The following is a 25497-nucleotide window of genomic DNA, read 5'->3' as shown; positions in this document are numbered from 1 at the left end:
TGATCAAATGTCATTGGCCCGATTGAAAAACAAGAAAGTATTGCCGATTCCAGCCTCACCCAACCCCGGCCACCTCCATACATAAAACATGGCGCACTGTGCGCGCAGATATGTTCGTGCAAATAGTTGATATCGGAGGAGTATATCAAACGGTGTCCTCAGCTCCCTGATCAAGGCACACATATACGCTCCGATCGCCGCCGTTACCCCACGACGCCTGACTGCATAACGCAGTTCATGAGCGAAGTTTCCTTATTTTTTTTTTTAAATCACACGTTTTTTTTTTTTTCTCCCTCGGCTTTTACCTCTCTCCTAACGCCGCGTGTCTGATGCCTTATACATGCGAAGTCATTCCGTGAGTTGAATAAAACATGGCGCGCCGCGGCTATCGCGGTGATTCATGGGACGTCTCAAACTGGGTCACCTTTGGTCGAGGATTAGCGCGGCGTGGCGACGCTATCTGAAGACGACAAGCAAGACGCGTGCGCCCTCTCAACGCAAGCCTCGCGCTTATGATAATCGGCGTTTATGACGCGCGGTTGCAGCACCGATGTTGTACAAGCAGAGCTCCGGAATGGAGCGGACAACCGTCCGAGCCCCCGGGGTCGCTTTCTTTCGCAAGCGACCGACAGGCCAGCGTTGCCACACCGGAAAACGCGCACGAAATACAGCGCTCTGCGTTACGCCTGTCACAGGCCGCTTGTTTTTTGCCCTTCCTGACCCGACGACTACGGCACGGGGACAGCGCGGCGTTTCGCTAAACTCACTTTGGAAGGCTATGGCTTTCACCCGACGTGTCCTCCATCAAAGGCACTTTCGCCGGTCCGACAGTGTTGGCAGTCGGCCACTTATCAATGCTCGGCACTGGCTTAGCCAATCGCGTCCGCGCAGACATAGGGGCAGAAAAACAACGCGAAACGCAATGAGTCAAAGCCTCGTCAGCGTCGCATTCCGCGAAGCCAAGGACGACTTCTCGGAGTCTCGTCTAAGGCGCGGCGGGAAGCAATATACACGCAAGCTACGCGCGCGCGCGCGTGTGTGTGTGCGAGAGCGCACTTGGTGACTTCATGGCAGGTCTGTCTGCTTTGGCAGGAAGGAAGTGGCCATCTGGACGGCAAGCTGACACTGCGGTCGCTCCAGACACTCAAGTCACCGGAGTCGATTTCTCCGTTCCCCGCCATTGACACATGCACACTGCCTTCACTATACAAGTTAGACCTTCACTATGCAAGTTTCGTCTCGAAAAGGTGCAACAGCAGTGTAAGTCAATATAAAAGTAAACAAAACAACTTCTCAGCTTACCGAAAGTATTTCAAACGACTGTTTCCCACTGTACATGTGACGGAAATTCCGCCCCCAAAACCTTCAATACAGCGACATTGGCAAGATGCATTACACAGTCTAATGAGTGAAAAGAGGGTTCTTCCGTAAGACTCCGGAGTATGTTCACAAAGGGTTATGCCTATTTTCAAGTAAATATCTTATCCACTCAAGCAGGCCATAAAAAACGGGTAGGCCACAGGACATAACAAAGAACAGTAAACACAAACCGTAACAACAGACAATGCGGCGTAATAGCGGTCCCTTCCGTCAGGCAACTAATCTTGCAAGACGGACTATCACGGAGCAACATGCCGAACAACCACGTTTTCCCAATACAGTCGAACCTCGTTATAACAAAACGGCTTATAACGAAATAATAGATATAACGAATAAATGACGATTCCCCTTGGAAGCTCGGTCAACGTGGGTATAACGAAGCCACAGCTATAACGAAATAAACGCCGAGCTCCTTCAACTTCATTATAATGAGGATCAGCTATACTATGACATTCCGATCCCATCCACTGCTCAATGCCAATATAAAAAACAGAGGGTACAAGAAATCCGCTGACAACTGAAATTGCGACAAGTTCTACGTTCTATCATTTCCTTCATGACAAACAAAACACCCTGATGATGACGATGACGACGATGATGAAAAGCATGAAGGAGCTGCGGAAACGAGGGCTCTTGCTAAGCCTCCGGAGTTCATCGCATTCACCTCAAGGGTTCCCGGTAAAGTCTTCAACTTCGGCTTTAGCCGCCGCGGTGGCTCAGTGGCTATGGTGCTCGGCTGCTGACCCAAAAGACGCGGGTTCGATTCCGGCCGCGGCGGCTAGAATTTCTTTGGAGGAGAAATTCTAGAGGCCCGTGTACTGTGCGATGTCAGTGCACGTTAAAGAACCCCAGGTGGTCGAAATTTCCGGAGCCCTCCACTACGGCGTCTCTCATAGCCTTAGTCGCTTTGGGACGTTAAACCCCATAAACCAAACCAACCAACTTCGGCTTTACCCACCATGCAGGGTCCGCCGCAACAGAAGAACGGAGCGAGGCCAGACAATCAAAAAGAGAGCACGCTACGCGCTGAACGCGACGGCAAAGTCCATCCCCTCGCTCGTTACGGTCAGGGACAGCTTCTCCGAATCCATACGGGCTTCGGCGGAAACCCACCCTCCGACACGGAACGATATCGGCTCCGCTCTTCGTCCTTCGTCGTCTCACAGCCGCCGATCCGTCGGGGCGTGAACCGGCCTCACGCTCGGGATGAGTCCCTTTATCAGCTCCGATTTCCGCCGCTCATTCCCGTCTCACCCTTTCCTCCTCAGCCTCGCTACTTTCCCTCTTTGCTCTCCCCCTTTCCTAAGGCAAGCTCCTGGCATTTGGGACACATTGCGAAACTGCGCACCCTGCGGGTCATAGATGACGCGAAGAAAGCGTGTGGCACGCGCCCGAGTACATGCACAAGGACATCGAGGGATGGTGCCCGAACTTCCTGGCGGAAGCGGGGAGCTGACGCCGTAACGCCATGGCTGTCAGAATTCATCTGGGAAGACCGATGAAGGGACACTCTGAGTGCCGTCTTCGCACAATGATGCACAAAACTGCAATGCAAGAGACGCGGCACGAAGGAGCACAATAGGCTGGAGGCAGCAGCGATCACCTATAGTTGTGTTCTGTTCTTAAGTGCTGCACGTCTGTTCAGGCTGCAACGCTTTCACTACAAAGATGCGTCCAATATCTGAGAGGAAACAGCTTTTGGATTCAAGAAAGTGCACAGTAGAAATGCAGAAAGCAACTAGTAAGACGCAAAGCGAGACGAACGAGCAGAAAATATTTGCGAATTTTAACGCGAAAGATGCACAGTTACTGTCAAGGTTACCGGTATAAGTTGGAACAAGAAAAAAGAACGCATTCCGGCGACGCCCCAGTAAGCTTTTAAAAAGGCAGAAAGTCGTTCTGTTTTGGAGCGAAAAGCTCCACATGATCGCACGCAAAGCTGAAGGTCAAAGGACGCTTGGATATGACCTCTAACTGAAGGTTCGCCGAAGACGTGGCTGTGACGTCATACAACGTGACTTGTCGCAGCTGTTACCGCTCGTTCCGCCGCTGCGTCGACCGCTAGCTCTCGCCAGTTGTGCCATGTGACTAACCACGGGATTCGCTTTAGCTTAATAAAGGCCAGCACTCGCCGCCTAGATACCGCAGACATATGGAACCAGAACCGGTCACCCGGACAACTTCGACTGAGCATTGGAGGCGCCGGGCTTCTTCTCTAACGATTCCTGACAGAGAGCGTCACGAAGCCGCGCTGGCTAGAGATAAGTCGCGAAAGCGGGCTCGCCGAGTTGATGAAACCAATGAAGAACGGGAGGCAGGTCTGGAGAAGCAGCGGAACAGACAACACGAGTATTTCAAGCGGAAAAGGGCAGCGAATGCCGCACCATCTCCGCGTCAACATCGGCCACTGGTTCGGTTGCCTTTCGCTCCGTATAACCTGGCTCAGCCAAGGTGAGCCACAGTCATTTCTTTATTACTTTTCTATCTTATAGGAACATTTAGAATATCTCTCGCAATTCACTTTTTTTCTTTTTCCTGCGTGTCTGCGCTGCTAATTCAAATCACGCTTTCCATTCAGTGCCTCGCACAGCGGATATATTCATTGAGATCCTTTTGATACTGCTACGCCCCGCAGTCTGGTCGTGTAACAATATAGACGCCAGTGTTTACGTGTCACACAGCAACGTAAAACGGAAAGTTGTTGTTGTGTTGTGTCGATTTCGTATATGGCGCATAGGCAGCTAAGGCTACCATGCGCCAAACACGGGGGAAAAAATGAAAAGAAAGCGTTCGCTTCCGTCTCCATCTTGCTGTAATGACCTCTATCTTTCTCCGAGACGGCGGTTCGAAACACATTCAATGACTCGCAAATGCCTTTTCTGTTCCTGCTCGCAGGCTCCTATACGGGAGCGACCGCGTATGTGGGCTCCATGCAAATGCTGCTACTTTGATATCGGCAGTGGCATGAACCAGCAACACCGAGACAGAAAACAAGCGGCCCCAAGAAACAGACGCCAGATCCCTAATCGGGAAGAGCAAACCTATTCGGGAAAAAAAGGAAACACGTTTGCCCTAGGAATCGCATTAGGTCAATTGACGACCCTCGTTTCCTTTTACGAAGCACCTACATCACGGCTCATACCCCATTCCCGCCGGCCACCGAAGGTGAACCGCGCTCCAGGTCGTCATGGAATGTAACACACAGTAAGGAAGCACTGCCGAGATCTGCCGATTCCGAAGGTCAGTAAAAGCTCCCTCCAGGAGGTCGGAGGTGGTGCTCTGTAAGGCGACTGTATCGGGTGCTGTCTATCTTGAAAGAAAGAAAGAAAGAAAGAAAGAAAGAAAGAAAGAAAGAAAGAAAGAAAGAAAGAAAGAAAGAAAGAAAGAAAGAAAGAAAGAAAGAAAGAAAGAAAGAAAGAAAGAAAGAAAGAAAGAAAGAAAGAAAGAAAGAAAGAAAGAAAGAAAGAAAGAAAGAAAGAAAGAAAGAAAGAAAGAAAGAAAGAAAGAAAGAAAGAAAGAAAGAAAGAAAGAAAGTGCAATAAAAAGGTTCGATAAATACTGGGATAAAAGAACCCACGACCAAAGGCGAAAAGAAATGAACTTTATAAGCGGAAAAGGAGGAACATACAATTTGCTCAGCGGGTATTTCGTGTGCGATTCTTGCGCATGCAAAGCGGGTTTAAAATTTCCTAGCTTCTCCTGTGCGCTTCAATTAACGTACATAATTTACCGCGCTTTTCCCGCACCCTGTCTGACAACTTGTTTGTAGTGGTGGAATTTACGAGCACGAGGCGGTGCTCACAGACCCGCATAATGCCTCGCGAACGCATAATGAAAGCCCATTTGCGCACTGATGCTGTTACCCCGAGCTCATAGCTTTCGCTCCACTGCGAACAATTTGTGAAGCTAGAGTACAGTGTGCAGGCTCGCAAATGGGAGTGCGTCGTGTGGTGCCTGCACAACTGGCATACCGTTCCCATTTACAGAAAAAAAAAAAGAACTTCGTTAGCTCTACTGGCAGAGTTTCAAATAAGCTACAAGAAACAACCATGAGCTACCTAGCTCCGCTGTTTGGCTTTGGAACTGTAAACGGCTGGTGCCACTGCCCCGGGGATTAACAATGTTAATTACCTGGGATTAACAGCACACATGGTGCTTCGTTGCACACTATCGAAATGGCTCTACAGCCCAACGCTAGGTTTTCGCAAGTTTTCTAGACGCAATCCAAACAAATTTCAGACCTTCTTGAATCTCTCAACAACGCTTCGTTTTCAAAATTTTCCACTAATTCACAATATCTGGGCATCTCCTTTAATGCGTGGATGCCGGTCGGCTCAATATAATTTGTCATACGCACGCACGATCGGATTGCATACAGACAATGCAGGCCGCCATCGTGCGATGCGCTGAGCTGGCTCACAGATGGGCCTTACAAAACCTGTCCCAACGCACACTCGCGCACTGACAGCGATAAGGCACGACCAATCGCTTCTATTGACGGCAGGAACGGGCACGGCGGAAATTACAGTCGCACACACTTCTGTCTACAGCGGCACGTATACACAAGTTCAGGCGCGACTATATGACGCTGAATAATTTGCCGCACACTGTTTGCGATTGCGCACGCAGTCACAGGACGACAGTTATATCGTATCTCGGCCACGACCCGCACGACGATCGTCGTTTGCCCGCCCGCAAACAAAACGCGGGGAGAGGCCGGCCGCTATGAACCATGCGCCGGGCGGAACATAATCGAAAACACGCCGAGACACTCCGCCTCTAAAATGCATGCAGCGTTTGTGAAAGCTGTAGGAGTGATACCTCCGCATTGGAGAAACTCATTCGAAACTTGCAACGGCTCGCCAAGGAGCAGCGTCACTGAACTGGTAAGTCAGGGATGCGATAAAAACTTAAGGCGCGTCGACCAATCAGAAGTCACCAGAGGCCAGCTGACATAACAACTTACGTCACGGGGCTGCCAACGCCACACGTAGCAGGCTGGCCACCACGTCTAGAGCTTCCACGGTTGTGCGCGGAACTAGGGATACAGGGGGTATAAGCAGCTAGACATATGGCGAGGCCGCGTCGGCAACAAATAATTTTTTTTTTCCGACGCGCGCCGCGTTCTCGCCCGCCCTGTATATTACACGGCCCGCTGGCGAACGTCGCGCCCCCTTTTCGTCGTCCGGCACTAGAGGCGCAGGGACACGCACGGCGCGTCTCGCAATCCGAAGAAGTGATGCAAGTGCGCACATAAGCAGCTTCTTCGCAAGAGATGCACGTTTCTCTCCTCTTGCCTCGTCCCCCGGTGGAGCTATGATACAGCAGGCGAGGACGCTAAGTGACCAGTCGAGCGTACAATACACACACGCGCGCGTGAACATCCAGACAGGATAAACGAAGAGCAAGGGGAGGAAGAAGAGAAGGTTGAAACGTTGCTTTTCAACGCACAGCATGAGACGCAGTTTTGGAGCGTGCGTTGTGTTCACTCCCAAGGCGGACCACGGTGATGCTATTGTGCTGGTATACTCAAACCGGGACAAGCAATGCTGCGCCGTTTTTTGTTTGTTTGTTTTTTGCTTTTGTTCGCGCACGAAATCGTCGTCCCTTGCCAACTAAACAGTGTGGAAAAAAATAACGTCCGCGCCACACGAGCACTACAAATGTGCACCGCGCGTCACAGCGGATCGCTTTTCCCTTGACTGCGTGCGGGCGGCGCACGTCGGAGCGAGGCAACAGCAGCAAGCTCCGGTGGTCAGGTTCAAAGCAGTGTTTGCTACAAAAGCAGACGCGTGCGCGAGTCGCGTTTGCTAACCGAGCACGTCCGGCCACCCACTCGAGCACATGCGGATGTCGTCGCTATTCGCCGAAAGCTCCAACGCGTGTTCGGTGTTTTCAGCGCTAACGGGAGGGGGAGGTCGAACCTGAGAGTGTTCGCATACGGGTTTCGCTGGCGCAAAACAATCCTCTGCGAAGGTGAAACGAGGAGAATAACTGCGCGTTTCGGTTTAGCTCCTAGACAAGGGAAGAAAAAATTGTTTCGTAGTGCGTGTTACAAATTAGGACGATGCCTAAGCTTCGCCTTAAGAGTAGACACAATGGCGCCTTCTCCTCCTTTTGATTCCGTGCAATTTCTGACGCCTAATTAGCATGTTCATAATTCGTTTTATTTTTTTATTACTACTATAACATCTGTACGCATTCCAAACACGCCTAAGTCAGACATACCACAACGCGTTCACTAGGTGCCCCTCATACGCCCTTGAACCTCCGCGACCCCTCGAGGCTTATGCGTTGCCCGCCTGGCACGCAGAGGGCCTAGGTTCGAACGCCAAGGCCGGCTAATTTCTTCTAGTGAATTGCTTCTATATTCTGAAATACCCCCATTACAGGAACCTACTCGTCAATTTTGGCTTCATTTGAGCCCTCCCCGATTCGTTGATGCAGGACGACGGACGACGACGCCGGGCTTTCAGCAGAACGAGCTCCTTACGCTACCGCGTAAAAAGCGTTAGCGCCATAATAAGCTTCCGCAAAGACTGAACAAACTAGTTTGTTAGTTATATTGGGTTCTATGGCTCAAAAGCAGCAAAGGCTATGATGCGCCAAACACGGGGTTAGAATGTGACTGCACAAACTATAATGGGCAGAAAGCTTGCACTGAACTCCCTGTCAAGGGACATCACAGAAGATTTTAGTACAGTGCTGAGGAACGCGGAGGAAAGAACAAGGAGAGAAGAAGCAGAAAAGAAAGGCAGAAGTGAAGACCGCACGACTCAAGACTGGATGCCTACGTTATACAGCTGGTACATATACAAAAACGGACGATTGAGATATATAAAAAAAAAAAAAACGGAGCGAATCGCGGATAAAGTGCACAAAATTAATTAGAAGGGCAGGCAGAGGGTATAAACTGTTCCCCGAGCCTTTCGAATAAAAATACTGCGAAAGCATTCAATCAGCCTTCGACGCCACAGAACAGCGGGGCAGCTCTCAGGCTCTGAGTCTGGCAAACCGGCCTGAAAAAACGCAGGACGTCGAAGCAAGGACAAAGGGAGAGATGATGCACAATTGTTCTGCTGCCCACTGGAGTGAGCACATAATTATTGTCCTTACCCCAGCGTCTTCAACTGCAGTCAACTACGAGCATGGAACTCTCCCAACAGTAGAACAAGACAGTCGCAGAGCTAAATTGATACAAAGTAAAAGCGTTCACGATGATTCCAGTGCACCGATCACACAGCCTGAGGTCCTTATGCGGGCGCGAGCAAAAGAAAAAAAAACGACCAGAACATTCGCCAGCCGGTCACAATGTGGGGTCGAAATGTTCCAGCGCTCTCCCAAGTCCGCAGCCGTGGCGGAGAGCAGAAGCATCAGCCGCCGAGAGTGCGCCGTGGAGGATCCGATGCGCGCAGGCGCAACGGCGCGCGCAATCCGGCTCCTGCTGCCAATGGGTGCTCAATCATTGCCGGTTGACCCCTTCGCCGGCGGGGGTCAAGAGGCGCTCTCCCGCGCCCGAGGCGGCCCCGTCGGCCACCACCAAGCGACTGCAGCGCTTCCCGAGGCTTTTGCCGCACCAACCGCAGCGCGAGTACACTGGGACCGCTCGCAGCGCCGACGGCCGCCCAGCCGAGTGCTTCGGGAAAGGGTCCTTCAATGTCTCCGTGTTTGCTATCGAGGTTTGGCGCCATCTATAGAAAATGCGGGAACGGGCGCACCTCTTAGGACCGTTGCCAGGAGTGCCTCTTCTCTGTACAATTCTGCCAGCGGAGGCAGCGAAAAGTCGGTGGTGGTCCAAAACCTCGGCCCGATAAACACGCCACTCGAAAGGAAGGCGACATTTCATAGTGGGCCCAAACCTGTCGCCGAACACATTCAGTCATCAAAAAAAGTATCCGGAGCCCCCAGATTACGAAATATGTAATATTGTAATAGATGAATGATGATGTATTGCACTGTTTTTCTCAATAGTTAAGATTCTGGGACACAGACGCTACCCTGTGGGGTGACGATATCGACAAGCCCAGACGCGGTAACAGTACAGCTGCAGCGCTGCACTTCATAAAGCGCTCTCGGGCGGACATCGAATGTGATCATCAAGCCAGAAAACTAGAATGCCTACCTGGAACGACGCGCGTCCAACGACCCGTCATTCGCGCAAGCACTCCGAAAAATTCTATTTCAGCCCCACCACACCTGACATAAAAAAAAAAAAAAAGTCGGCCGTATGCTACAGGTCTAACCCAGTCCATCCACTTCGCAAATGTATGCAGCACGACAGAAACAAACCCACCAACGAAGGACTGCGAATGTTGAACACAGGCATCCACCCATGCGAAACGACGTCCCGAAAGTAAGAAGCCACGCTTGTTTCTCCAAACGCTGTCGCGACACCGCGGAGACACTCCAGGCCCAAGGTGTTCCCAGAAAACTCAGACAGCTAGGGAAAGGGTTGCGCAAGAGAACGACGAACGTATTAGACGCCGTAGTGCACAACGTTGGAATTGAGCACGATCGCGAGCTCGTATATTTCGAAGCGCGCGCTCGTCAAGGCGCACACGATTGCTGGTTTTTCTCTTCTTCCCAAATTCATCACCGCCCACGGCAGCTGGCAAGGTTCTCGCACACACACGGCTGCCCGCGCACTCAGCGCGACTAAAAGCGCGACAGGCAACACACAACCCAGTGGGCGGAATCGGGAATTTCCTCCATAGCCAGTGTGGCTGGCAGCGAGAGAGGAGAAACTGAGAGCGGAGGAGGAGGAAGAGGAGGGTAAACGAAGCGTCGAGGCGAGAAATGCCCCCGCCGCTCAAACAAGGCGCGCTCGAGCGGCAACAACACTTTGGCAGCGTATAAAGTGAGGAAACAAAGAAGGAGATGCAGCCCGCGCGACGGCGCCGCAGGTGTCTCGCACGATGAACCGTCGGGTGGGGGCCTACGAAGCTGCGTTCCCGAAAAGCGCGCCTGCTGCGGTTGCTGTAAAGAGCGTTCCGAGTAGTACAGCGGCAGGTGTGAAAGAATGTCGCGCGCGCTCAAGCCTTCTCCTTCTTTCACTCCTTTTTTTCCCCTCTTCTTTCGCTCCCAGAGTTCGCACAGGTGCGGGGCTTTCTTTGGCCTCGTCGTCTGCGTCGAGCGCCGCTACGGCGCCATGATATAGCTTGAGCGAAAATAGTTAACGAGATATGAAGCGGTCGGTTGGTTGGTTCCGACGCCGCGTGGGTGTGAGGCACTGTGAAGGCATTCGCGCGCGCGGTCCCAGCGGCGCACAAGAGGCGTGACAGCGCAGCGAATACCGCCCATTAAATTTAACGGTGTACGCATCATACGTGCTTCAGTTGTTGCTTTCTCCTTCTTTCTGCCTGCTCCCCACCCGTCCTCATTCATCTTCTAGAGTTACCCGTTATTCAGACCCCGACTCCCCCCACATCACGGAAGCGTAGGCCTCGAGAGGAATTCGCTGCCGCTTCGGAGCCACACGTCGCGGGCAAAAGAGCGTTTATAGGAGAACACGACAAACTTCGCCTAGAAGTTCGCGGACGTTCTTCGTATCCCCAGGAGTTGGTTTCAGCAACGAATTTCCGCTCACCGCAAGAACGCTTAGCTCGATGTCTCGCAGCGAGTACTCTCGGCTACTGGGGCGTCGGGCTCTATTCTTTGTTGAAATTCACAGATCCAATCTTATACGCTGCCGAACCAACTGCTTCAACATAGTAGTTTCATGAGTAATCCGACAGATAAGAATAGGCAATATGAAACAATCGAGGCTGCTTGCGGCCACCTACAAACACGTGAGCCCAACTGTTTCTTTTATGCCTACATGTATGTCTCCGGAAACATGCGGAGTCCATATCCAGAAAAAAAAAAATGGTCATTAGGATTTCAGCTCGAGATGCAGGTCTTTGGGTAACTGCTTTCATAAAAAATTTCACAGAAAGCCTTTGAAACCAAACTCCTCGCTCCTAAGTAGACAAACAAAAATGTACGATGCCTTACCAACGACAAAACAAGATAAGAACAGTAAGCACAAGCGCAAACAAGCTATCAGCACGGCTTCCAAACGTTCCGACTACATGTATCAAAACCGCTAAATCCATTTCACCTCGGCGCATATACAATATAGGCGGTAGACGCTTACATCACATTAGTGATCCCCTTCGGCGTAGTCATAAATATAGTACAGCACGGGTTCCAACGGCGACGCGCACAGATATAGTCGTCAGCAGATGGGGTTTCGTTTTATAAATGGAGCACAAAACAAACATGCAAAGTTTCCAAGACGACGCGCACATCTGTACACCTGCAACTCATCCCTAATTCAGTACGTGAACGCGAGAGGGTGGAGGGAAGGTGCGATCAGATGACGACGACGTGAAGAGAAAGTGGGGGCGGAGGTTGGCGACGATTCCGCGATTGAAAAACCTCGCTCCCGCAAAGCTATAATGGCCGTTTCCAACTCGCGAGCCGGAACACGCAACATATACATAAATACGTAACGCGCAAGGTCAAACGAAAGCGCGTCGCGACCACACATTTCAATTTCAATCGGCACACCTCGAGAGAGCAGTCGAGTGTGCGAGGAAATAAATAAATAAGTAAACGCCACTCTGCCCACCGCAAAGAACGACCGATGCGGGGGATACGTTCTGGCGTTATAAAACCTCAGGCGAGCTCCGCGGAAAAGCCAGCCTTGCCCCCGCCGCCTCCTGACGCTGGAAGGCACACACACACACCCGCCATCCGGTTTTCTCTCCTTTCTGCCCTTGAAACAAGCCGACTGGGACGCTCAAGATAAACGGTGCGCGCTCACCCCTCTCTGCCCGCTGACTTTTGTAGGTTATTACAACCCGCGGGGCGTCAAGGTCTCGCCCTCTTCTCTGCGCGCCGCTGACAAATAGCGCTGACGTCAGCGGCGCCCGAAAAGCCCAGAATCGGAGCTTGTCTTCGTTACGGCTGTCAGCGTCCTTCCTGCTGGCCCCTTATGTGACCCCACGCACTGTGCACAGCGGAGAGGGGCTCAAAAGCAGCACCTTGTATAACGCGCTGGGCATAGCCGGCAACGGGCATGTATGTATACCTGCGAAAGCGCGCAAACGCTTCCTGCCACCAAAACGGAGGGACGAGAACAACGCCACCTGGCGAGCTGCCGGCGAATGAAAGAGCGTGAAAGGACAGCAACAATGCGGACACGCGTCCCAGAAATGCCCTGGCTACACTTCCCGTGTTCAGGGCCTGTTGCGTAAGAGGTCGGCCGTTATAAGTGCGCGGCCCAGCGACCGCGACGAACACGGGCAGCAATAGCGAGACGCATTTCTAATCGAACGTGTTTGTTCGCAACCCAATGCTGCGGAATCGAGCATCATGGCCGCGGAGGCCGCATTTCGATGGAGGCGAATTGCAAGACAGCCGCGTGTTGTGCGATGGCAATTCACCCCTCTTCCCTCACGGCGGCACTTCGATGGAAGCGCAACGCAAAAGGCACCCCTGTGCTCTGCGGAGATCACCCGGTGGTCGAAATTCATCGGAGCCTTTCACTATACGCCGACTCTTCTTATCTTCCTTCTTTCTCTCCCACCTTCATATTTTCCCTCGCGGCGCGGTTGAGGTGTCCACCGAGAAGTAAGACGGCTACTGCGCCATTTCCTTTCACGGTAACCAATTTATTTACCTCTCCCTCAAGCAAACGAAATGTGTACACTGTGGGCGATTCCTCTGCGCGGGGACCTCCCGCGCCGGCGACGGGGAGGCCTTTGTCCCGCTCGCCTGTAGAGCTCAGGGAGTCGTTCCGCGCTCAAGCCCTTTTATGCTAGTGCAGTTAGCGGGTCGATGCTACTCTGCACTCGTAGACACGGGCTCAACGCTGTCACTGGTCGGTGACGAGGTGTACGAGGCCTGCCGGATAGGTAACATCCGTGTCAGACCGGCCGAAACCCCGTTAAGCTTAGCAGCTGGGGCGGCAAAGGCAAAGGGAGCGGTGCGTCTTACGATGCGCTTTGACGGCAGAAAGCGGAGACATCGCTTCGTCTATCTGCCTGGGTTGTCGATACCAGTAATTCTGGGAAGGGATTTTCTCTCGAGCGAAGGCATTGTGCTCGACATGGGGGAGAATGGCTATCGTTACAGCCAGCTCGCCCCCCTCATTCCCTTCGAAAGCGCATCCTTGCCCGGCTGTCCTGCACAAAAGGTGGGTGTCCACACCTGTGCGATAGAAAGGCAGGGGAGCTCCCTCGAGATTCTGAGAGACGGTGGCCCGTTAGAAGCGATTATTGTGTCTTTCTCAGGACCCAGTAGTCAGCGCCGAAGGCTCGCGGAAACTTTACTCCCGTTTTCGGATTGCTTCACGGAGAAACCGGGCAGAACCGACCTGCTTCAGCACGAGATTCAGACGGGTGATACACGCCCTTTCAGGTGTAACCCGAGGCCGTTAAGTGCGCATAAGAGGCAGCTTCTCGACTGTGCCCTTGACGAGATGATTGACACCGGTGCGGTGAGATGATCACAAAGCCCCACGTTGGGCGCCATTATTTGTGGGCGATTCCTCTGCGCGGGGACGCACAGGCAGTGACTCGAGGCAGGTCTTTGTATGAAAAGGTTTAATCTCACATCAGGGGGGCCGGTCGTCGTCGTGGGGCAGCGGGGTCAGGTGGTCCTCTGGCAAGGCTGGTCCAAGAGAGAGAGCCAGCCTTCGCTGTCGCGCCTTAAGAAGGCTTCCTCCTAGCCTCGCTCCCCCCGCCCCACCACTCGGGAAGAAGGGGTCCGAGGCTACCCGCGGTGAGCTGCGCGAGATTTGACCTGCCCACGAGCAGACCCTACAACACTGACCAGCTTGAGCAATCGCTGCAGCGGAAAAAAAAAAAAAAAAACTACTTTCTGGATCTACAAAAGAGTGGCAATCCATGCTCCCATCTCCGAGCAACGAAGATCAGCCGGGGACACCTGCCATCGATGGAGCGTGTTTTCCGGGCACTATAAAGCAACAGCAGGGAAAATAGGGTCACCAAAAGATTAAAAAAAAAAGCAGGTAAGCAAGGAAACGTGGCAGGACCCGTCATATTCATTTCGGCGCCCGAAAGGCCGGAGCAAACAGCTTTCAGAAGCACTGAGCTGTAAGCGAAAGTGAAAGAAAGCACGAACAAGCCCAGCAACCCGACAGAGGAGACGCAATCGTCATTTCGGCGAGAGCACTGGGGAGAGGACTGCGCAAGCCGGACGAAGATTAAAGCCAAACGAGAGGCCGCCGCAGCTTCTGCTGCTGCAGCAACTTTCCTCGATAGCCCCGCGAACGCAAGGGCCGTATCGAGCCGTGTCATTTGACGCGTTCCGGCATGTACGAACGAGCACGGGAAAGGGAAGGAAAAAGGCGGCATCGCACCAAGAACAGTGTAGACGACCTCTTTCAGGCAGCATACGCGCGCTCGGGCTGGGGCAGAGTTGAATGGAATGAATAATCTATTCGACGCGCAGCATTTCTAATCTCCTCAGAGTCGTGCGCGAAGGGCCGCTCTCACACCACGAACGCCACTGGGTTTTCTTGTTCCTTCACTCTCTCTTCTCTCCCTCATCCGTTCCTCACTTTTATTCCCTTCAACAGACGCTAGTGCCTCGTCTCCTACTCCGGGTTCAACCTATCTCTGGCTCGCTCGAAAACTGTTCCTTCAAAGCCATTGCACCTGCGATGGCTGTGAAGCGTAGTGTGTTTCCTATACGCTTCGTTTTTATCGTTTAACTGTGCCGATAACAGCCGAAGGGCTGCATAAGTAATCAGATTAGCGCACTCGGAGTAGTGTACTTCCGTATTCGGTGGCCCGCCTAGCTACTGTTTACGATGGCAGACGACTTCGGGACTGGACTGGCGAGGAAGAAGAAAGACTAAGAAACGTGAAGAGAAGGTGGAAACTGCCCCGTGTGAAAAACAAAAAACAATAAAAAAAGAGAAAGAAAGAGCGACAGAAAAAGCACGTCGTTCTTTGACCCCCCAGAGTTGACCGCGATGAATGAGTAACACCGAAAGCAGGCGCCCGTGGCGATTTCCTATAGTGAAGCGGCTCGGAGGACCACCAACCAAGCATGCAAAATCACACCGCGCTCAGCCAAAGGCTCAGCCAGGGCACGGAACAAGATTTCAGGGGGGAAAGACGCGGGTTTCTTCTGGCTCTACGAAAGAGACGCCCCGACACTACGCGGCGGATAAGACGGGCGCAGAAAGAACTTTTAACAGAAAAGGAAAAGGAACTGGAAAGAACCGAAAGGAAGGAAACTAGATAATAACATCCGCTCGCGTGGAACTAGTAACTAATGACCCAGAGGTGGCGCCTCAGTCGAACCAATATGGCACCCGCAAGGAAGACGATTAGTTTGAGTAGCCTACTGGTGCATAGGGTATAGTACACCTATACACAATTTCAGTTTCGATACCTGGGGGCTGCCATACTGCTAGACCCCAGCGCCGCGTAGCGGCGCCACCATTACGGGCTGTTACTTTGGCTTTGGTTGCTTGGGCTGCGCTGCGTCTCTGCGTGTGTTCGAGTGCAGCTCGTCGACCTGCCGGCACCCGCTCGCAAAACAAAGCTGCCGAAACGTAGCAGCGGTGAGCTCGAAGCCGCAGAAGTGTGTATTTTGAATGGCGCAAGCGGCTGGAAGCGACCAACCGGCAGCTATGGCATCGGCGGAGCAAACGATCACGATCGGTGAGTGTCCGTGCTACTCACTACTGAAATACTGAATAACCGTGGTAAACAAATAAATAGTGTTTGTTAACGGCGGCCTAGCGTGTTACGGTCATCGTAAGGTACTGTAGACCACCTGACATTCAGCGGAATGACGGACCGGCTGTCCGCTGACAGCGGCGTCGTCGGAGCTCCGCGCTGCCTTCTGCCGCCGATGAGCTGGCGTTCCGAACTTGCTCGCGAGGGCTCCGGCAATCCCGCGTAGTTCGTCTTTGGCCGCATCTGGCGTGTACTGTACGTGCTACTGCATGTAAATCCTTCGAATTAGCTTCGTCAGTACGCGCGATCTTTCCCGTTGTCAGCCGCGTCCCACATAGCCACAACACTGCGATGTGGAACTCACTCGCTGCGTCACGAAACGGAAAGTTGAAAAGAACGAGATTGGTAGACCCTTCACGCCTCTTGCGTAGGCTGCACGACCGCATGCAGCTGTGAGAGCGCAATTTGATTATCTGTGAGGCAGTGTTGATAGTCTGCCCAGTTGCCTAAATATGTGTAAGCTTGCCAACTCCTGTCGCCTCAGAGTACGTTGGGCAAGTAGATGGGCTTTGCGATCGGACTTGTGTGCCTTGTATTCGGGCAGTTAACCAGCATTATCGCGTCTGTTTTGCAGTGCTCAAATTTCGAGAAGGCAGAAACAACTATGGGATCCATATTATGGCAGCGCTACTGTGAACTCATGATCGTGCATATTAAGAGCTGTAGCGTCCAATGCATTCCTGCCGGCCGTTGGAGGTATCTTTGTTTCAATGTCCTTTGCATTCCTTCTTTTTTTTTCCAGATGGTGACACCCATGTTCATCCACTGCTCGTGCAGCAGTGGACAGATGACACCAAACTTTGGCCAAGCATAACAAGTGCCCATATTGTATGCTATTTGATTCGAACAAAGGCGTGTGATCTCAAAGAGGCAGAGGCATACAAAAGCCTGGACTCATATAACCAGCTGCAGTGCGGTTGGGTCGGCCGGGTGCTGAGTCACGAAGCAGCTGCCGATATTGTATATGTGAAGGCCGACGTGCGACCCTCTCAAGCAGTAAATAAGAAGCCATGGTCGCCGTGGGCCTGTGTGCGGAAGAATGGGCGAGTGGCGACTGCTGGTTGCTCTTGCATGGCTGGAAAAGCACGTGTTTGTAGCCATATTGGTGCCCTGTTGTGGAAGCTGGAAATGGGCGTCCAGCTAGGCATCACTGGTATCACATGTACCGACAAGGCGGCAGCATGGAATAGGGGTACAAAAAGGAATGTTGAGCCAGCCCTTCTCAATTCTATGACGTTCAATCTGAAGAGGTCAACAGTGGACCCCGCAAGCATGCAGCACCCAAGGCCGACCCGAAAGATTAAGCATTTTGCTAACAAAGAAGAGCTTACAGACCACGTCAAGAAGTCACCTTATGGCGAGCTCTTCAATATTCCTGGTGAGTATTGCTGAGATGACACATATCTATTAAACAAGCTGGTTGCCAGTGCAGTAATATGAGTGTGCTTTGCTGGTATCCATTGTCAGATAACATTGTCGGCTTTCCAACAAGGAAGCGGCAAGTGATCAAAGTCATTAGCATTAGTTCCTAGAAGTTCAGTAGCACAGTGAGGACCATGGACAATGGTGAGTGATCAGAGAAATAGAGCTTATATACTTTATATGGAATACACATGCAGCTCATTTTTGGAAGGCAGTCATTTTCACTGAGACAGGAGAAAACAACCGTAATAGTGTTGAAGACTTCATATTCCAAGAAAAATTTGTTTGCAAGCACATGTGCATGAGAAAAATCATGAACCTGATTGAATTCTTTGGAATGGGCGGCTGGACGACAAATTTTCTTGTTGGTGACAAGGGAAGAGAAGCCATTTTTGTGAACTCCGGCTCACAAGAAAAAAATTTGCTCATGTACACATGTATATCTGGAAGAGAATGAATGCTGATTTTAATGTGAAAAAAAAATTTCACTGCTGTGTATGTGTTTAGTCCCGTTTTGCAGTGTTCCTTATGAAAGAGATGATTGCTTTCTATGTTAGAGCTGCATATTCAATGCAGTTATGGGCTGTGGGGATAAACAAATGGAACACTGTAAGGAGCAAAATATAGTGTAAATGTAAAAGGGATCAATACCTTTGAGCGTTAGTTTGAGGAAAGATTTTGCCAAGCTTTGTTTCCATTGACAAATCCTCGGAGCATATGTGCTAGCCACATGCTTCAGTGAAAAATATTTCTTTGTAGAACATATCTTCTACTTTTTTTATCAATGCAGTAGCGAGTGAACACTGGGCTGATCCATCCATTTATTCACTCTTGTCCTGATTGCACCGTCATATTTTTGGAAATGAAGGCAGTACATTGACTTTTATATGTAGGTGCCAGTTTGAGTGCCTGCCATGGAATGAAATTGGCTGTTAAGCATTGTGGTAATGCTTTTATGCTTTTATGTGCAGGCACCCTTCTTCACAACACACTGACGACGAGAAGGAAGATCCAGCAACCTTCTCAGGCGCCAGCAAGTGTCCAGAGGGAACAGACGACACATCACTTAGAGCAGGTAGTGACAAAAATGCATAAGCCTTTGTTATGCATGAACATAACTTGAGGATTTATTTATCTTGAATCGGAGTGCAAGTTTTAGGAATGACCTGAACCCACAGCCATGCTCAATGTAATCTTGCCGACAAGGCAATGTTACTGCCTTTTTATTGTTGGTTAAACTGTCACATTCAGGCTTCTTAATTGCTTTGCCCTTAATAAAAATTGTGACTAGACTAATGAAGACATTGTTTTCAGGTTGCCTTCCAGTCACCAAAGAGTAAAGAAAGGCAGCTGAACAAAGTGGAGCAACCAGTGGACGACTTCGAAATTACTCTCGAAAGACCCCTGTGCGACCTCAACTTCGGAAGGCTGCTTGGAAGTGAGCAAGCAGTGGAGAAGCTCAGCCTCAGCATGAACTCTGCAAAAAAAATTGAAGCTGCCACAAGGCAGCAAAGAAACTGTGCCGAGTGGTTTTCCCACCGTAAGGGCAGGATAACTGCTTCAGTGTTCAAAGATGTTTGCCGTTCCAAACAGTTGAAGTATGAGTCATTAATGAAGAAAATACTTAATGACAACTGCATTACCAGCCTTGCTATGCAGTATGGCATAAATTATGAGCAGTTAGCGAAACAGCGTGCTCTTGGTGCTTTTCAAACAAAGCATACAAATTGCAGACTCGAGGATTGTGGTTTGATGATCCATCCAAGGTATCCATATCTTGGGTGTAGTCCAGACGGTTTGCTTTTCTGTGATTGCCACCCCCCGGCACTTTTAGAGGTTAAATGCCTATACACCTTGCGGCATGTGCATCCGGGCGAATTAATTAAGGAGGGGCAGTGCAAAGCAGATTTTTGCTTAGATTCTGCAGGTGTACTAAAGGCAGCACATAGATACTACTATCAAGTTCAGGCACAGCTACACCTGAACCTGGTAGGCAGCACTGTTTGCTACCTGTACTTGCATGTAGACCAAGGGGGAGCATTGATTCCAGTCAACAAGGATGAAGGATTCATGGAAACCCACATTAATAATCTTGAAAGCTTTTTTGAGAACATAATATTGCCTAGGCTGTAAAGGGAGTCATTGGGTAAATTTACCGGAATAACAGAAGTCCCTGCTGGACTATGCCTTTATGGTGCAGTGTATATAACCAAGGCTGATGATGTACAGCAGGAACTTCCTACTCCTTGCACTGCTGTCTCCTTAAGATGCAGTGACTGTTAGTGATGTCTGTGTTCTGCATTTTTTTTTCTTTATTTGCATATCAATAGCATGGTAGCATTTGAAATAAATGAGTCAAACCCTAACAGTATTGGGATTGAAGCTCAACCTTTATTGTTCTTGCTGTTCTTTGATAAGAGGGCCCTTCAGATTGCATAAGCCAGCACACACGAAAACAATCGTGTTGATATGTTTTCGTGACTTGATAGGCATAGCCTGCTTAAAAATTCGGTACGTCTTTATCCGATTGATAGCGCGTTCAACATGAATGCGCAGTGAGGCAATTCGCCTGGTTTTTGTTACTTCTTGCTCGGACAGTTGACTCTTTCCTGAAAGACAACAAATATGAGCATTTCAAACCCAGAGGTGCATGAAAGCTTGCAATGTAGAGAACATAGTCTACATACCTCTGGTGAAGGCGGGCACATTCATGTGGATTCCTTGTGCTTCAAGATGAGGCTCAAGCTTGAATCCACGGTCTGCCATAATTTCGTCGCCTGGCAGTAAATAGTCTTCCACACCACATGTCCGAACTATGTATTTATCGGAGGCCCTTCCACCATACACATCCGAGACAAACATGATTAGCCCGTTGGGTGCTATTACCGTCAAAAACTTGATAGTATTCGATCCTTTGTATGCGCTGTAGCTCTGTGCCCTTGCCATTAATTTCTTGGGTCTTTGCAGCCATGCCTCTGTGCAGTCAAATATGCACGTTGTGCGGTCGTAGCCATTCTTCACAAAGGTGTTCGGCATACTGTCGTAAACTACTGACCGAGGCAGCCACACCACTATGTCTTCCATTACTTTGGCCAAGGTGGACATCATACTAGAGAATATTGTCGACACTGTCGCAACAGAAATGTTGAATCTTCTTGCAAGGTCCCCACAGAGGAGCCCAAGTCTTAGCCTCATAAGTGTGAGCAACAGTTGTTGTTCTATGCCCAATATTCCTCCTGCTTTTGTGCCATTGGCCCTCAGTAAAAGAATGAGCTTATTAAAAGCACCAAATGGGAGGCCAGTGTAGAAGTGTATGTCTTGTGGTGTTAAGTATTGAAAGTGAATGCTTCTCATTGTAAGAGGAGTGTTTGAACTGTCTTTTGTGTCTGCATATGTGTGGTCTGGGACTGGCTCTTCCAATTCCCACTGTGTCCAGCTGTCTTTCATCTCCACCTGAAATAATACACAAAGTTGTATCTTGTTTTGAGAATGTATTTTCTTATAAATTACCTTCATTTCTGTTTCCTCCCTTGACAAACTGCAGTTTTGTTGCTCAGCAGCCATCTATCGGAAAAAGGCAGGAAAAGAAAAACATGAAGGCAATGCAGGTTGTCTTGGTTGGAAAAGAGAACCCTGTATGAGCACTCACAGCTGTTTCTTCAAAACTAGCATCCAGACGAGACGTAGCAGCATCAGTTTTCAATGAGTCCTGCTAGAAAAAAAAGAGGCAACATCAGAAACAAGTGTCTGGAAGCTCAGACAGCCTTCAAGCTTATATCCAGTTTACTGCTGCAGAGCAAGCTCGTTTTTGGAAATTAATAAAGATTTGACAGCAGATTTATAGCCATCAGAGGCAAACAACTTGCTGGCAGACAAACACAAGAAGGGCGAAATTGGCCTATTATTTCAGCATGTCGTGGACTTGTATGTGCATGCATACTTACATCTAGTTCGTTGCTGGTAGCAAAGGCATCTTGAACATTACTGATGACCTGTGAAAGAAAGTGCAACAGATGGCTGCAATTTAGCTTCAGTAACAAAGGAATGATGAGAGCATGCATACTTACACTCTCTTCGTGGCTGACAGGCAGGCTGACCGAGTGATGTCCGATACAAACAGCCTGCCAATAGAGAAATATTTAGCTGTGAGTCTACTTTCTCAGCACGTTGCAAAGCATCAAATAGTGAATGCACACTAACACTGTGTTTGCTGATTGAGGAAAGGCTTGCTGTGGAATCTTCTCTGTTGGGTGAGACCTGTTATGAAACAGTGCATTAACAACCCTGATCTCAAATTATCATAGCATGTCATGATGTTGAACAAGCTTCTCTGAGCAGTTACTCTGGCTTCACTAGAACAGTCATACCTTGTGGAGGCAGGTTCAGTGCAAATGACATGACATGTCTCGCACCTTTTGTGTGCCATATGCGAGTGTTGCTCCAGACGTCACTCTGCATAGGACCTCTTGCATGCTCAAATCTTTTGGGAAAATTTCCCTCACAGTGCTACATTGTGTTAGGCAACAAATTGCACAATACTCAAAATCGTGCTCTGAAAGGCAGTGCACTGCACAAATTCTTTTCCCTGCTTTACATGGGGGTATCAGCGTAGATACGTGCCTAAAGCCATCTGCCTGCTAATGCATAATTAAATATGGTACTTGATGGTTTTGTGAAATTGCTCTTCTGTATTTTTTTGTACACAAGTCTCATTTCTTGCTCGAATTTCATACCTGTGCATTCATCTGAACCGAACATTTGAGACTGCTGTGCTTTTATTGCTTTGGAACACCGTGCCTCCTGTCTGTACTTCAGCCCGCTCCTGTAGGAGCCTAATAAATGCTCACAGTATTGTGAAATAGTAAATGCGCCTTTCTTACATTGTGGGGTGGTGTCTGCTGCACTGCATCAGATGCTTCGGACTCGTCACTGAGGCTTTCTTGTCTCTAAAATGCGAAGCAAGTGTATCATGAGCAACAGCTAGCAAGGCAGCAATGTGGGCTAGTTGGTTGTACATTTGATGGGAATAACGCTCTACCCAATGAGAAACAACTGAAACGAGGGCGCTTGTCCAGTGTCCGTCGTTTCAGTTGTCGTTTTTTCTTGTGTAGCGCGTTATTCCAATCAAATGTAACGTGAGTTCCAGCATTTCTATGTGCAGACTCAACAATCTGACCTTTCGTTTGACAGGTGGTGGACCACGGTCATCGCGCATCAGGCGTCTGCGGCCGTGGATAACCTGAAAAGATTAATATTTCCATTAACGGAAATAAAAAGCGCTCCTGTAGATCACATATGGCGCTGGTAAAGTTGTGAAGCTGCAATTTTACGTTATCGCCAACGTTTTAAAGTTCAATCTGCGGCCAACCAGCGCATATCGCACCGCTGCCGCTAACGTGCCTGATGACCGAGCAAGCAATGAAAAAAAAGTGACAAATTCTGTCCATGCTCTTACGCACGTAAAATGCAGCATACTAAACATTTAAGCCCTGCAGCAAGCAAACTGCGTGTTTACTATGCGCAAAACGACAATGATTGTAGTTGGTACTTGCCTTTCGCTCGTAGCCGAGGTTCAGCATGGGCAGTGGGTTTTGCTCCGTACGCTTGCCATCGACGAAATGCAGGGAACAGACGCGCGAGTTTGTAGTCGGGGCAAAGTCCTTTCTGTTAACCTGCGACGCCCACTGACGATTCAACTCGGGGTCGACGGGAAAACGGTGCAACATGAACATGTCACACCCGCACTGAGACCTGGACACAGCATGCTTGGCGCAAGTGCTATCGGCGATGTTTTTTCTTTTCCGCTGGTTGTTGCCACAACCGACGACTACGCAGTGCTGACCAGATGAAGTTCGCGCCGAGTAAGGCATCGCGGCAATAGATGACAAGGGCGAGAAAATCGCGATAAGTGGCGGATGTCTGTAAACAAGCTACGCCGAGAAGGCAAGAGCCGGCGATGCACGGCGATGTAACAGCCCGCAGCCAGTTGGCCACCGTGGTAGGCTGGAGAAGCGCGCGGTTTGAGAGTATTTTCTCCCTCTCCCAGTAGCCCTTGGTAAAATCGTGTATATCGGAGTGGCACCTAGCATGAACTTAATAGCCAGACGGAAAGGAGTCTCGCAACGATATCCACATTCAGGTTATCGGTGGCATATGGTCTGGTCTCGCAAAATTAAAACCCTACAGTCGTTCTGCTTGACCTCAAAGCTCTCGTCTCACCGTGAGATCAAAGAACTCACGAAATGTAACCTAGCAGTTTTTCCACATTGTAACCGGGAAACTATTCACGCGCCAGCGTTTCTTATGTTTGCCGTTGGCACAAAACCCCAGAAACGACATCGCCTGCTAACTCCGCTCACGCCACGCAGCACAAAACGCACTTGGCGCTCACGCGCAAACTTTATTTCGGGTGGTTCGCGGCGCGGCCGCGGCGTGGCGCCTGTTTCGTGAAAATCGCGAATAGGGTACACAGGTGGATGAAAAATGCAAACGCTACAGAAAGTAAAATATTGCAGTGCACTCTCCGAGGCGCCTAAAACCCACGGCAAACTCGCTAATGCGTCGGCGGTTCAAGCGATCGGAAACAGTGGTAAAAGATCGAATGCCCGCTTTCAAAGCAAGCAATCCGCCCACGGCCACGTATGCCACTCATGGACCGACCCTTCCACAGCGATGCCAGATATGTGGTAGGTTCGAACACTCGAGTTGAGAGTGGTCCCAGGAAAGCACGCCGCAGCGATGGTCTGAATTCGATGTAAACATATGGTGCTGACACAGTGCTCGAGAGATGCTGTGTCTGGTCTCGAAAGATGCTTAACACGCCCCGACGAAGTGTAAACACCTTTGAAACGAAGAGCGCGCGCTTTATCAACTTAAAACTAAACACATAACGATTTTCAGATTGTTAATGTCGAAAAAAGAAACAAAAGCCAGACGCAAAAAAAAAACAGTTGCGGTAACAACGCGTTGTTTGCGTCGATTGCTCTGTTTGCTGGCCCGTGGCAAACTGCCACACATCGTGTATACTCCTCCTCTCATTCCGTCTGCCACCCTTTACCATACAATCTTCTGTGTGGGCATTTTTTACGCCAAAAAAAAAAAAATAAAGACGTCAAGTAAAGAGTAAAAAAAAAATACATTTCAAAGGAGTTTCTGGTAAACAGAAGAAATTTTGTTCCCAACGTTTATATTTCGAGAAAAAAAAAAAGCCCTGCTTGTTGTCACGTAAACGAAAAACAAACAAGTTGCCTTGCTGCTAGCACACGGGGCATCCAGCGCCACAGAAGATGGGGCGGCGAAAAAAAGAAGTTTTGCTGGGCGAACAGTGAGAACAGGTGCTTGTTTGCGAACTCTCTGGTGACAAGGTAGGTGTCAAACACCGTCGAGCAAACGGTTGACGCATAAAAACATGCACTTTCCTTTCTCTTTTTTTTCTATTCTTCCTGCTGGAGGACTCAGACGTCGCAAATTGTTTCTTCTGGCATAGGCTCCCGTGCCAGCTTGCAAACCTCGCGGATAGATCGGCAGGTGAATGCATTTGTACCTTTATTTCTTTGCTTTCTTTCTTTCTTCATTTCAAACGCGGTATCGACAGGCACATACGCGTACCAAACATCCGGCACAGAAATGCAAATGCAGAACATTGTGCGCAGACATGTGTGCCGCATCTTCGAAGGCCCAACCTAAAGAGAACCAAAACGCCCTCTTAGTATGTGTTAAGGGAGAACAAACACGTGAGGGGCAAACAGGGGGCAAGCCGCAGTATAAACCTGAAGCAGAGAAAAAACAACGACGTGTTTTCACACGGAGAACGAAAACAAGCACAGATCTCCGCCTTTGACGCTATAGAGGCGTCGCCAGCGCATGCGTTATAGAGTTACTCTAGTGCGGCATGAAGATGTCCGCTGCGCTGCACCTAACAAACTCCATGCGA

General features: G+C 50.0%; 3 protein-coding genes across 13 annotated transcripts in view; 1 reads left to right on the top strand and 2 right to left on the bottom strand.

Moving 5' to 3' along the window:
- Window positions 1-25497, bottom strand: part of cv-c (RhoGTPase activating protein) — a 436691-nt gene that overhangs the window by 61793 nt on the left and 349401 nt on the right. The gene's annotated exons all lie outside the window — the stretch shown is intronic.
- LOC149372233 (uncharacterized) lies at window positions 17183-22147 on the top strand. The gene is made up of 3 exons (XM_089566637.1): window positions 17183-17520; window positions 18536-18639; window positions 18879-22147. The coding sequence occupies exons 1-3, from the start codon at window positions 17214-17216 to the stop codon at window positions 19695-19697; spliced, it is 1230 nt and encodes a 409-aa protein (XP_089422763.1). The 5' UTR covers window positions 17183-17213; the 3' UTR covers window positions 19698-22147.
- On the bottom strand, window positions 19909-23628 carry LOC149372232 (uncharacterized). 5 transcript variants are annotated; one of them, XM_089566642.1, is made up of 6 exons: window positions 23117-23628; window positions 22741-22803; window positions 22445-22510; window positions 21632-21685; window positions 21214-21276; window positions 20051-21128 (listed from the first exon to the last, which is right to left on the bottom strand). In XM_089566642.1, exons 1-6 carry the CDS (start codon window positions 23432-23434, stop codon window positions 20244-20246), a joined length of 1449 nt encoding a protein of 482 aa, XP_089422768.1. In that variant the 5' UTR covers window positions 23435-23628; the 3' UTR covers window positions 20051-20243. The 5 variants fall into 5 exon arrangements, with proteins under 5 accessions (XP_089422766.1, XP_089422767.1, XP_089422764.1 ...); XM_089566640.1 differs by lacking the exons at window positions 22445-22510; window positions 22741-22803; window positions 23117-23628 and having other exon boundaries at window positions 19909-20173; window positions 20252-21017; window positions 21075-21128; window positions 21509-21781; XM_089566641.1 differs by lacking the exons at window positions 22445-22510; window positions 22741-22803; window positions 23117-23628 and having other exon boundaries at window positions 19909-20173; window positions 20252-21017; window positions 21075-21128; window positions 21214-21273; window positions 21509-21781.

The sequence above is a fragment of the Amblyomma mixtum genome, chromosome 1, assembly GCF_055824585.1.
Source record: "Amblyomma mixtum isolate Tamu chromosome 1, ASM5582458v1, whole genome shotgun sequence".
Taxonomy (NCBI): Eukaryota; Metazoa; Arthropoda; class Arachnida; order Ixodida; family Ixodidae; genus Amblyomma; species Amblyomma mixtum.
This window is presented reverse-complemented; position numbering and strand designations above follow the sequence as displayed.